The following is a 14,370-nucleotide window of genomic DNA, read 5'->3' as shown; positions in this document are numbered from 1 at the left end:
CAGAGAAAAGAATACGTTGAAACTTCAACAATAAACAAACATATAATCTATAATTTTTTTTTTCTCCGATCTGTGTGGATTCAGTTGAAAAACGAAAAATTCAATAATCACCTTTTTTTTGTTTTTTTTCTTAACTACGAGGTTTAATCCCTTCAAGTTTCTTTTCATCCTCTTAACAAAATAAATTTTCTTAAATCGAACTTGTATTTTCTCCTTTTTGAAAATCGCTTACCACTCTAACCAATAATTTCTTCTTAATAATTACAATTTTTTGATTCATCTGTTGAATCTATTTTTGTAATTGACAGATTCACGCTATTTCTATGCACATTTTTCTTTTTACTGAATCTATTTGATAAATTGACAGATGCATAAAATAGATTTCTCATTCGAATTTGCATTCTTTTTTGAAATAGTTTAAAAACCGCATTATTTTGATAAATAGTTTACTCAAATCCGCGAAATAACAAACTCTATTTTGATATAACTTGCAACAATAAAATTATAGTAATATTAATAATAATTAATGAGCTCTGATCTAATAATAAGAGATGAATAATAATTATTTCTAACATGAAATTGCAGGAAGCTAGTGGTAATTGGCATGCCATATGAGTATATGTAGCTACTTAAAATAATAAATAATGGTTTAGTCAAAACATTTTCTTTTTCTCCCCTAGTGGGTGATTATGACAAATAGTGTTGCTTGGTAGCCCAAAAAGTACTGTCTAGTACTGAAATTCATATTCCTGAACTAACTATGCATGCCTATATGTTTTATTGCAGAAAATGGAAAATTGTGTTCTAGTTTGCTAAAAGAAAAAAACCAAGTTTAATTTAGAGATACAACTAGCTGGATAAATAGATTCTAATCATACAAAGCCATACTACATAATTAACAACATTAATTACTGCTACTACTATTACTACATTTTCTTGTTCTAACATAAAAAAAAAAAAGCTAAAAACCTTAATCAACCAAACTAAACCCTAATAAATTTCGAAAAAAAAAAAAAAAATTAACCATTGAAAGTCTGAAATGGAAGTGTCAACTGATCAAGAAGAGCAGTGACTGGAACAGCCAACCTTGGCTCATAAGCAAAACCATGCAATTCTCCATCACCATCTCCACTATTACTGTTTAAACCACCATGAACGTATGGACATGGAGGAATCCATTGCCATCTTTTCCTGCAAATGTCAAAAAGCAAGGACTTATCTGATCCTTTAATCATAATTGCAATAAACTCACCATGACCAACACAATGAAACCCACGACCAGCTTCTAATTCTGCAAATTGAATGTATAGTTGTTGAGGCATTCTTTCAATTTCTACCCATGTGGCTCCACAAGACTGTAACCCCCAGAGTCTTAAACTTTTTGGAACATTTAGTTTACTTTTCTCTACTGCTGCAACGAGAATCAGTTTCCCTTTGCTTTCAACTAAACTAGGCGAACGTAGAAATCTTCGCATGGGAGCTTGAATTTTAACCCAGCTGTTCTGTGCTACATCATAAGCTAAAACACTAAATGGGCTATAATTCATGCAGTAGAATTTGTCACAGGCGAAAATCATTTCCCCTGATTCGAGACTACAAAGTCTAGGAAGAGAAGTAGTAGTTCCCCAAAGTGAGTAAAACCCACCGGCATCTATATGGAAGCTTTCTGTTGATAAATTCTTAACTGCATATGGTGATATTAAATCATCCCCTGCAACTACTAAGTCTATAGAGGATACACCAACTTTTAATCCAATTGAAGGGAAAAGTCGCGGTCTTAATGTAGGGGGTAATTGGGAAAAAGAACCAATAAGTGGGTTACAAAGAATTAGAGTTTTTAAACCTGCATCATCTGATACCCAACCAAGTAATCCGCCGGAAGAAGCTGCAGGAGAAAACCCAGATGGTATTATATCGAAAGATAATCGGTACCATACTGTATCGTAAGGATCGAAAAGATACCCTTCAAAGTTTGTTCTGTTTTGCCCATTAGTAGCACTTGAGTTGTTGTTTTGTCTATAGATATAGCTTTTAAGGCTTTTATGCTTGAAGAAAAGAAACCAATGGCGGCGCGGTGATAAATGGATGTAAAGTTCAAGAAATGTGTTTGAAAATAAAAGAGCATACCATCTTTTACAAACGCAACGAGCTCGAAAAAAGGCTGGGGGCGGAAGAAAGGCGATAATGCGATCGAGTAGTCTTTGAGGGAGTTTACTCCATATTCTAGCGTCCATCCATGGACTTGAAATAGCATTATTTGTTGGATTTGAGTTGCTAGTGCTACTTGCAAAAGTGTAAGAGAAGGGTAAGGGTAAAGAAGCACTAAAAGCTTCCATTTTCCTTGGTTTTGAATATCTGGGTTTTGCTATATTGGTGTTAAAAGGAAAGAAGGTTGGTGTGTTAGGTATGAAAACAAGAAAGCTAAAAAGGAAAACTAAAGTTGGCTTTAAGAAAAGGATAAAAAAAGACTGCTAGCTAGAAATCACCTGAGTGGGGTTTCTATTTGGCTCTTGAATGGAAATGGAGACAACAATCAAGTTAAACGTAAAAGACAAAAAAGTAGAAAAGAAAAGACATCAACTTTAGCTACAAAAACTAATGAGATCAGAAGTATAGTGAAGTTATTGCTTTGTCTATGATGATGAATCTTGATTTTTTGGCAGGGTCTGGGATTTGGCTTTGTTTTAGTGAGTGAAGGGGACAAGTGGACCATTGTTTATATAGGAAAGGAAAAGAGTTGGACTTAGCCAACTTTCTTTTTTTTTTATTTATTTTTTTTTAAAATTATATATATATAGGTGGCAGTGATTCTGATGGTTCTATCTATCAATTCAGTGTTTTCTTGTCAAGGCCGAGGAAGGAAGGACTTTTTTGCAGAAAAGAGAAGACAAAGTGTGCTCTGGTAGCTAGCAGTTATTATTCATTCCTACAGATGGTCATTTGGGTTTTGAATCTAACATCTAAGCTCAACTAAATGGACCAAATCGAACTACTCTTAGTAGCTTAACTCTTGGAAGAGTTGAGGATTGACAAAACAACAAAAACATTTGACTATTTTATTATTTGTGTTTAATGATATTTGACCTTTGGTGCATGCAAACCGAAACGGAAATAGAAAACCGAGAAAGTGACACGGAAAAATGATATTTTTAAAAATATAAAAATTGAAAATATTGGGGAAATGCATAAATATTAAAAAATGTAGGGATAATATTTACAAATTTAAAAATATAGAGATAATAAAAAATAAAAAATAGCATAATTCAAAAAATTAAAAATATATCGTTGAAAATAAATAAATAATTATTATAGACGGTTGAAGACAAGTAACTAATTATCTTGACACATATATATTAACACACTAAAATAACTATTTTTCATTATTCCCTCAGGTTCATTTATGTGGATACATGCAATGAATTTACACAGTAATTAAGAAATGAAAGTTATTCTATTTACTGAAATTTTTTCTATATTTTTTTAGTTTTCCCCCATCTTTTAAAATTTCTTTTAAATATACACAATCAAATTATATAAATATAAAAAATATTAATAAAAATAATATACTTTTTCTTTTCTTATCTCTCTCCTAATAAAATATTATGTACATTTTATTTGAAAATTTAATTTTTTTTAAAATATATTCAATCAAATCGTACAAATATAAAAAAAAATATTAATAAAAATAACATAATTTTTTTATTTCTCTTTGAAAAAAAATATTTTAAATTATGATTAAAATAGAATCAAATATTTAAAAATAACATATAAAAATTTTCAAATATAACCTTATCATGTAGATTTATTAAAAATAAATTTAAAAAAGATAAAACATACAAATTATTCAGTAACGAAATAAAAGAAAATTATTGTTATGAATAAAACTCGTTTTTGGAACTCACCTAACAAAAAAAGTTTCAATACATATAAATATATAAATATATCAATAAAATATTATATATATTTTTAAAATTAACATTTTAAACTGTTCACTTATCCTGCACACATACATGTTCATTTTGAAAAGTTTAATTATATGTATTCCATTTGAAAATTTATTTTTTAAAAAATATAACAATCAAATATAAACATAAAAGAAAAAAATATTAATAAAAATAATATATTTTTTCTTTTTGATCTCTCTCCTAAATAAAATATATGTATATTCTATTTGAAAATTTATTTTTTAAAAAATATATCAATCACGCTATACAAATAAATAAAATTCTACGTGCATTTTGTTTATCTAGAAATAACATGGCGATACGGGTTCTAAATATATGACTACATTACATGGCAACACACACAATTAGGACCTATTTTGTATGGTTGGAAGAGCACTCAATAAGCATGCAATTCAAAGTACCAGCCAAAAGAGAAAAATTCATGTAATGTTAATCTTTACAGAGAGAGAGAAAAGGATAACAGCTTTGCATTAGTAACCTAAGCATATTTAATTCATTAGGTGTACTTTTTTTTTCTGTCACTTTCTTATTATTTTCACATACTTAATGCAGTAAAGAAAGCTAAATAAAGGGCAGATTGACTTTGTACTTTGGCTTTAGTCTAAGTCAAGTAAGTTTGTTTATTTATGAGAGACATCCTAAATGAAAATTTTGTCCATATAAATGATGTGCAACAAGTGTTCACTAATAAATTAATAGTCATTAATAATATGTGACAAGTGTCAATAACTTTATATATATATATATATATATACTGTTGAATTATTAGGATTATGAAAATAACTTACCTACACTTAATGTATAATAATAATTTTTTTAGTTCAAATAAGAATATCATTGAGCAAAAACATGATAAAATAGTAATAATTCTTTAAAAAATTATTTTTCAATTGGCTTGGTGTATGAATGATCTTATACACTGAGTGTAGACAAATCTTATGTTAAGATTGTAATATGCAATAGGAATAAAGACCAATCTAGTCCCTAAACTTATTTAACAGAATAAAAAAAGATCAAATTTAACCTTTTGAGCCAATTTAACCATTGAATTTATATAAAATGATTAAAAGTATTGGATTTTACTTTTTATGCCAATTTAACCTTTGAACTTATTTATTAAAACTCATTTTATTTTAATCATTCTATACAAGCTCAAGGGCTAAATTGACCTAAAAAGTGAAATCGGATCTTTTTAATCATTTTATACAAGTTCAAGGGTTAAATTGGCTCAAAAGGTCAAATCTGACCTTTTTATCCTGCTAACAAGTTCAGCGGCCAAATTAACCTTTATTCCTATGCAATATGTGTTAATTGTAAACTTATACCAAATAGGATAAATTGTAATTATTATCTAATTGTGTCAATTCTGCCTAATATGTAATACACACAGAATAGTTAAATAGCTGAGGTTTATGAGGTGTAAAGTGCATTGCATTGATGAAATAATAAAGAGATAATGTTAATTTTTATGCATGAACTTCTCAATTTTTTCTTTTTTGGTGTCTAAACGGAAAATTGTGACAATTGAGTGTTTGAAATTGCAATTTTTTCTATTTTGGTGTCTCCCATTGACATAGATTACCGAAAAATCTAATGACACTTAATGGGACCCATAAACTCCTACGTGTCAGTCTATGTGGACTGACTAATTTGACACTTAAGATGACATATTTTGTCCCTTTGCCCCTAATTATCGCCCCAAACCCAAATACAAGCAGCGTTATCAAGGGGAATTCCCAATTTCAAGGAGAAAGCTAGCGGTGACGCTGTGGGAAATGAATGAGATGCCGTCACAAAAAATGAAAGAAATGGTGGGTTCAGAAAAGAGGAGGTTAAGGAAGGAGACGAGAGCTAGAGAGAAAGCGACCAGGTCAGTGCATTTGGGTTCTTTGCCTCCCCATTTGTCTGATCCATCTCATAGTCCTGTATCAGAGGTGGGTTTTGATCATTTGTCTTTTTTATCTGTTACTATTTGGTTTCTCTTGTTTTGATCACAGGATCCCCATAGAAATTTGGTTATTGCTTTAGCTAAGGCAGAAAAGCAGAAAGAATGGTATGGAGTAGATGGAAAAGGAAAACAAAAGAAACAGTATAATCTATTTTTTAGGTAAAGGTATTAACCATAAAAAACAGTGAAACATACACAGCAGACGAAATGAAAAAAAAGTAAAAGAAAGAGACTGGCCCACTAAGTAACTAATTGGTTAACTGGCAATAGATTAGCTGTAACTTATTTAGTTTGTTAGCACAGCTCTACAGGTAGTTACAACTTCCTCCTTTGTTATTGCTTTTCCGTTACCTTCTTATTCTTGTATATAATCAAAACTCACAGATTAATAAATATAAGATTTCATTTTCCTTCAATCAAATCTCGTTTCATGGTATCAGAGCAATTGCTTTTCCTGTGTTCATTTTTTTTTCTAGAAGCTTCTTCATTTGCTTCTTCTTATTAACTCATACTTGAATAGTTACAGAAATTTTCCTTTAATCTGCAATGGCGGATCATCTTCAAAATCTTTCCAATCCTTTCTTCCTTCACCCAAACGAGAATCCTGCATTGATTCTTGTATCACCTCTTCTTGATGGATCAAATTACCATTCTTGGGCTATGGCAATGAAAATGGCGCTGGCTTCCAAAAACAAAATCTCTTTTATAGATGGTTCAATCACAGTTCCAGCAAAAACAGACCCAATGCACTCAACTTGGGAGAGATGCAACACTATGGTGTTATCTTGGATTACTAAATCACTTTCACCTTCAATTGCTCAAAGTGTTTTGTGGATAGACATCGCTGCTGATGTTTGGAGTGATTTGCGAGATCCTTTTTTCTCAAGGCGACATTATATGAATTTTGCAAGAAGAAATCTATGGCTTCAAGCAAGGTGTTCTTTCAGTTACTAAATATTTTACACAGTTAAAGATCTTGTGGGATGAACTGTTGAATTTTAGGCCAATACCTATTTGTTCATGTGAAATAACCTGCAATTGTGGTGCAATTTTGACTTTTAAGAGCGATATGCAAGCAGATTATGTAGTCAAGTTTTTGAAGGGACTCAATGAGAATTTTTCTAATGTTAAAACTCAGATCATGTTGATTGAACCCTTACCTTCAATTAAGAAGGTTTTCTCCTTAGTAATACAAAAAGAAAGGCAGATAACAGGGTGTGTGGAGCCCAAAGTTCTTGTTAATCGAGTAATGAGAAATGATAACAACCTTGGGAACACAAAATCTGAGTTTCACAGAGGGACAGGCAGAGGACAGTACAATTCCTTCAGAGGAAGAGGTTTTCATAGTAATACTAGTGTTAAAGTTTGTTCTTATTGTGGAAGGGAAAGGCACACCATTGAAACTTGTTATAGAAAGCATGGCTTTCCACTAGGATTTAAGTTTAAGAATCCTAATTTTTCCACTGCAAGTGCCAATGCTGTTTCTGTAGAAAAGGTTGAAAAATCAAATAACTTTGGTTTGCAGCCCTCTTTTCTTACGTAAAACTCTCATGAAGCTATGCTTTTCACCCCTAAGCAATACCACAAACTCCTATCTTTGATTCAAGATCAATCTATGTCTAATAGCTCGGTAAATCACATCACCACTATAAATGATATTCCAGCCAAACAACTAGAACAAATTGCTTCAGAAGGTAATCAAAAGATTGCAGGTAATAATTTTCTCCTTGCTTCTGTGACAGACCTTGGATCTTGGATTTTAGATACAGGTGCCACAGACCGTATATCCACTTCTCTTTCATTTTTTACCTCATATAAGAAAATCAGACCAATTAGAGTGAAATTACCCAACAATACCTATGTAATAGCTTGCTATTCAAGCACAATGCATTTTAGTAATGATTTGTTTCTTGTTGATGTGTTGTATGTGCCAGAATTCCATTTCAATCTTATCTCCATTACCAAACTTATCAAAACTTTACATTGTATGCTACACTCACAAAACAATTATTGCCTTATACAGCATCAGATTACCTCGACGATGATTGGTTCAGCTGAATTAGAGACGCTTTATACATCTTGCAGCAACCAGTTTCAAACACAACCAAGAGTGCTTCAGTCTACAATTCAACAGTACAAGCCATTTCAACTTTCTCTCCTAATCATCTGTGGCATTTTAGACTAGCCATCCATCTCATTCCAGAATTGAGGCTATTTCTAAAGATTTTCCTTTTGTTAATTGTAATAATGATACACATGAACCATGTGATGTTTGGCATTTTTCAAAGCAAAGAAAACTCTCTTTCCCCTTAGTACCACTACTTCAATTGTTATTTTTCAATTGTTACATGTTGATATTTGGGGACCTTTGTCCATTCCATCTATACATGGTCACAAATATTTTCTCACTATCATAGATGATTATAGTAGGCACACTTGGATTTATCCTATGAAAGCTAAGTCAGAAACTAGATCATTACTTCAAGCTTTCATTAATCTAGTTGAGAATCAGTTTAATACTAAAGTCACATGCATTAGAAGTGATAATGGACCTGAGTTCTTAATGAATGACTTTTACGATTACAAAGGTATTTCCCACCAAACTACCTGTGTTGAGACTCCCCAGCAGAATGGGATTGTAAAGCGAAAACACCAACATCTCTTAAATGTCACAAGAGCCCTTATGTTTCAGTCCAACCTTCCTAAAGCCTTTTGGTCCTATGTTGTCCTTTACTCAGTTTTTCTTATTAATAGAATTCCCAGCCCCCTTATTCAAAATAAAAGTCCTTTTCAAAAACTCTATAATACTTTACTAGATTTTAATGAACTTAGAGTTTTTGGCTCTCTATGCTTTGTCTCCACTCTTACCAATCACAGAACTAAGCTTGACCCCAAGGCTAGGAAATGTGTATTTTTAGGTTTCAAACCTGGCACAAAGGGTTACATTCTCCTAGACTTGAAAACTAGAGAAATTTTCTTTCTAGACATGTTAAGTTCTATGAAAGTCACTTCCCTTTTTCTCACACATCTTCCACACATGTTATTCCCTCTTTGAATTCCCTTACTGACACCTTATATCCTTTTCCAAATACACAGCAAAACTTCACACCTCCTAATTTCCCATTTCATAAACATTCAGGTACCCCACAAACATATACACAGTCACCCAATTTGCAATCCCAAAACCCAGCTACCACCTCTCCTGTTCCACAACCCCTTCCCTTAGCTACACGTCACTCCACTAGAGTTAGGAAAACCCCTACATACCTGCAAGATTATTATTGCAACTTAGTTTTAGCAGAATCAGCATACTCAAGTACAAGGTATCCTCTCTCCTCTGTCATTTCCTATACTCACCTTTCCCTGTCTTATTCTCATTATATTCTTAACATTTCCACTTCTCTTGAACCTAAAACATTTGCTCAAGCAAACAATCATGTCAATGGAAAGAGGCTATGGTTGCTGAACTTCAAGCCCTTGCATGCACTAAAACCTGGAAGCTAATTGATTTACCTGCAAGGAAAATTCCTATTAGCTACAAGTGGGTATACAAAATCAAGCATAGGTTTTATGGTTCAATAGTACAAGGCTCAGCTTGTGGCCAAAGGGTACACTCAAGTGGAGGGTCTTGATTACTTGGAAACTTTCTCACTAGTTGCAAAAATGACTACTCTCATATTACTATTGGCTCTAGCCTCCATTCACTCATGGCATATTCACCAATTAGATGTGAATAATGCTTTTTTGCATGGGGATCTCAATGAGGAAGTGTATATGAGCCCACCCCCTGGCTTACTTCTCTCTAATCCTAAGCAAGTTTATCTTTTACAAAAGTCCCTTTATGGCCTCAAACAGGCAAGCAGACAATGGTTTTCCAAGTTATCTGAAGTCCTTATCAATTCTGGTTACTCACAGTCCTCAAATGATCCCTCTATATTCATAAAAAATAAGCCAGCTTCCTTTACCATTTTACTTGTATATGTTGATGATATACTCTTGACAGGTGATGATGTTTCTGAGATTGATTTAGTCAAACAGAACCTTGATTCTTTATTCAAGATTAAAGATCTGGGTCCTTTGAAGTTTTTCTTAGGTCTTGAAATTGCACGGTCACAGCAAGGTATTTCTTTATGTCAACGGAAATGTGCTTTAAAGCTTCTCTCAGACACAGGCTATCTTGTAGCTAAGCCTGCTTCCACTCCCATGGATTCCCACCAGAAGTTTAGCTCTCATTCTGGATCCCCATTACCAGATTCAGCTGTTTGTCGCAGATTGGTAGGGAAACTGCAGTACCTCACCACCACCAGGCCCGACATCACATTCTCAGTCAACCACTTAAGTCAATTTTTATCTAAGCCTACCACAGTTCATTTACAAGCTCTCCATAGAATACTGAGGTACATCAAATCAGCCCCAGGAAAAGGCCTTTTCTTCCCTACTTCTTCTTCCTGCACTCTCAAAGCCTTCAGTGATTCGAATTGGGCAAGTTGTGTTGATACTAGACGATCCATCTTTGGCTTTAGTGTTTATCTTGGAAATTCCTTAATCAGTTAGAAATCTAAGAAACAACAAACTGTCTCTAGATCATCCTCTGAGGCTAAGTACAGAGCCCTTGCAACAGTAACTTGTGAAGTCCAATGGTTAAAATACATGTTGACTGAGCTTTCTATCCTACACCCTCAGCCTGTTAGCATTTAATGTGATAACCTATCAGCTATACACATTGCTGCCAACCTGACATTCCATGAGAGAACCAAGCATATTGAGCTTGATTGCCATATTGTTAGGGAAAAAGTCAATTCAGGTCTCATTCACCTCCTTCCCATCTCCTCCTCAGCCCAACTAGCTAACATTTTCACCAAACCCCTTCCTTTCCTATCCTTCCACTCATTTGTGCTCAAGCTGGGAATGGTGAATATCCATTCTCCAGCTTGCGATGGGGTATTAACCATAAATAATAGTGAAACATACACAACAGATGAAATGAAAAGAAAGCAAAAGAAAGAGACTAGCCCACTAAGTAAATAATTGGTTAACTGGCAATAGATTAGCTGAACTTATTTAGTTTGTTAGCACAGCTCTACAGGTAGTTACAACTTCCTCCTTTATTATTGCTTTTCCGTTATCTTCTTATTCTTGTATATAATCAAAACTCGCAGATTAATAAATACAAGATTTCAGTTTCCTTCAATCAAATCTCATTTCAAAAGGAATAGAGGAGTGGAAAAGAACTTTGGTTTTGGAATTATGGGTTGGTTGAAAAACCCTGAGGTTTTTGTTAGAGAAGAAATTTTGAGAATGGAAGAAAAAAGTTTGAAGATTTATTTATTTTATTTCTATTGATCATTCAGAGAAACAAAATTGAAGCTTCCCTTAGCTTGAAATCATAAGTAGGGCGTATGTTGGATTTTTTTTTTCTAAATATAAATGGATAATTGCATTCCACTAAACAAGCAAATGCAAATAAATGAGAAGCTATTAAGAGGTGAGGGCTTTTCCTCTCAGTCAACTCATTTGAATTTGAGAATTCATACATAAATTATTCTTAAGGGCTTCTTTGGCTAACATGTGGCCATCTTGTGTTGATTGGAGATGAAGATCTTAGAATGTCAAATATGTTTCTGCAGTACGTTGTTTGATGTTGACTGCCAACTCTGTAGAATTTGGAAGCCTTGCTCGAGCTTTGCTTGTGCTATTATGTTCATGACTGTGGCTTTTATAAGTTTGGTGTCTCCTTCTTAAAGATGGATTTTCGATTTAGGAGAGAGGAAGAGCGAGGGAGAAAGCGAGAAAGGGAGGCGCTGAGAGATGAAATCAGGATTTAGGTTAGTCAAAAAGGGGGTCTTGTATTTGGGTTTAGGGCAATAAAAAGCAGCGAAAATGGGACATTTTATCCCTTTTCCACGCTGGCATCTTACGTGTCAAATTAGTCAGTCCATGTAGGCAGACACGCAGGCTTTTATGGATCCCATTAAGTGCCATTTGATTTTTCGGTAGTCCATGTCAGCAGGAGACACCAAAATAGAAAAAATTGCAAGTTCAGACACTAAAATTAATATTATCATAATAGTAAAATACGATTCTTCTATTCTCATAATTTTCTCCCTTTTCTCGCTTATTCTCCATGCTTCTCTCTCTGTTATTTTTTCTTTCCTACTTTCTTTTTAATTCTCAAAAGCCAAACATTCTAGTTAGGAATGTAACCCAAGACAAAAAATGCGTACTCCTACAGCTTGCTATAAATTTGTATAAACATACAACTAGAAAACCAACAAGGCAATAATAGATGAATAGTTTTCCCTTTTTTTTATAAAAAAGAACAAAGTTTAACTAAGAATAGGGAAGAGGTATGTAAAAAGATTTTTTTTTCTTTTTATTAAAGAGAAACCTCTTATGATAGGAAATACATATCCGTTTTTTTTTTTTGAATCTATGGAAACGGGCTTGAATCATTTTCGAGTCCTTTCTATTTCTGAAACATTTTCGAAATGAGAAATTCCATTACCTCGGCATTTTCATGCATAAAACTATTTGACCATCTACATTTGTATTTGAATTGTTTGCATCGATGTTGATTAGTTTATTAGTTGATTAGACAGTCAGAATTATCTATAAATGTTAGATTCATTAAAATTAAAATAAACTATACTTGGGTCCCTAGATTAAATCCATATTAAGACTTTTGTCCCTTTATTTGAGAGAGAGAAAATTATAAACTTGTTCCTATAGAATGTCAAAATTAACTATTTTGTCCCAACTTTTTTAAAATACATTATTTTGTTTCTATAATTTATCTCGGTTAAATTAAAATGTACTTTCATCTAAGGAAGGCCATTTTTTCCGGTAAATGGGTAGGAAAGACACTAAAGCCTTTCTATACAAAAGCCCCTTTACAAAAAAACCGTTTAGGAGGCATGTAAACTGTCTCTTCTGACTATAAACAATTGGCATCGGTAATTCATTTTTTATTAAGAAAGAAGTTCAATGTAAGAATTACCTTCACATGCATAATCTAGAGCAATTACAAATTTTATCAAAAGCAAGAATCTTTTTTTCATTTCTTCATAAAATACAACTACCTAACTAAAAAGAAAATACATCTACAACATTAGTCCCCTCTTGTGCTGTCATAATCAGAAAACAAGTTCACATACGATGAGGTTTCAATGTCATCCGCTACAAAATCATTCGAGCCTAGGAACCACGTGCAAATGTCAATTCTAACATCAACTAATACATTAAGCTCAATGTCACTCTAGATCAAAACCAAAATCGTTACCATAAAAAGCAAAACTAAAACAACCAAATCATTCAATGGTTATCGAAAATACTGAGTGACTCATTGCGGAAGAAGTAGACAAAGACACAAGCAATAAATGTGAATAAGAAAGTGATTAAAGAGAGGGGATGATAAAAGAGACTCAAGAAGAGGAAAATCAAGATGAATAGTGAGTAATTAGAGCAAAAATGAGCGAGATTTTGAGTTATGCGAGTAGTAGCGTCGGGGTTAGAAGATGGGAGATGGAGTGAGGTGAGGTCTAGGAAAATGGACCATGGGCAAAGGCCGACTTATAGCCCTAAAATGGGTAGCAAGGACTTTTTGGACAGTAAAAACATTTCTCTATCTTTTGACTATGACTTTTCTCATTGACTAGCACATTAAAATGTCAATTGTTAAATGGAAGTATATTTTAATTTAACGGAGGTAAAATATAGAGACGAAACAATGTATTTTAAAAAAAGTGGGGACATAATAGTTAATTCTGGCATTTTATAGAGACAAATTTATAATTTTCCCTTTGAGAAATTTCATAACATCACTATATTCTACTTAAATTTACTATCAAGTCCTTCCGCCTAAAAAGTCGTTACTTTCCTATTATTCAAACACACTTTTTGGATGAATATGCTCACTTTTTGATGGAAAGTGCCACTTTTGGACAAAATGATCCGATAATAAGTTTAAGCAAATGTTAGGGATGTCATAGTAATTTTTCAAAAATAGGGTATGAGGTAAATATATTTTACCCTTTAATGTCATGAATTTGAAACACTACTTGTTTTAGATGTTTAGGGGTAATTATTATGAAGTCCCTATATTTTGACCAAATACATTAGTTAAGATCTCGATTTTCAAAATTACACTATGTAATTTCTAGGTCTTGATTCCGTCATAGTTGGTAAATCCATTAAAATTAAAAAGAATTCATGTTTGTCAAAGCAAATTTAATAATAAAAATTACTAAAGTCAAAGATAAATTGACACCCCCTTAATATGAAGATTGACAAATTTTTCAAGTAATGTAATAATGCAATTAAAACCTAAGGATTAACTTAGCGTAATTTTGAAAATTGAGATCCTGCTTAATATATTTAATCAAAATCAAGGACTTCATAAGAATTATCCATAATTCAAATATCCACTTCAATAAGAGAAAAATTAAATTCAAGAATCTA

The 14,370-nt window shown here is 32.7% G+C and overlaps 2 protein-coding genes across 2 annotated transcripts; one reads left to right on the top strand and one right to left on the bottom strand.

The window, feature by feature from the left end:
* Positions 1–854: 854 nt before the first annotated feature.
* UFO (F-box family protein) lies at positions 855–2,706 on the bottom strand. Its single transcript, XM_089726663.1, has one exon. It carries the CDS (start codon positions 2,334–2,336, stop codon positions 1,020–1,022), a length of 1,317 nt encoding a protein of 438 aa, XP_089582789.1. The 5' UTR covers positions 2,337–2,706; the 3' UTR covers positions 855–1,019.
* A 3,753-nt stretch (positions 2,707–6,459) lies between these two features.
* LOC149493149 (uncharacterized) lies at positions 6,460–7,456 on the top strand. The gene is made up of 2 exons (XM_089715421.1): positions 6,460–6,848; positions 6,916–7,456. The coding sequence occupies exons 1-2, from the start codon at positions 6,460–6,462 to the stop codon at positions 7,454–7,456; spliced, it is 930 nt and encodes a 309-aa protein (XP_089571547.1).
* Positions 7,457–14,370: the final 6,914 nt, after the last annotated feature.

This window comes from Jatropha curcas, chromosome 10 (assembly GCF_041381405.1).
Source record: "Jatropha curcas cultivar XTBG-Jc1 chromosome 10, XTBG_Jcur_1.0, whole genome shotgun sequence".
NCBI lineage: Eukaryota > Viridiplantae > Streptophyta > Magnoliopsida > Malpighiales > Euphorbiaceae > Jatropha > Jatropha curcas.
Note: the sequence above shows the minus strand (reverse complement) of the source record. Positions and strands in the feature narration are given on the sequence as shown.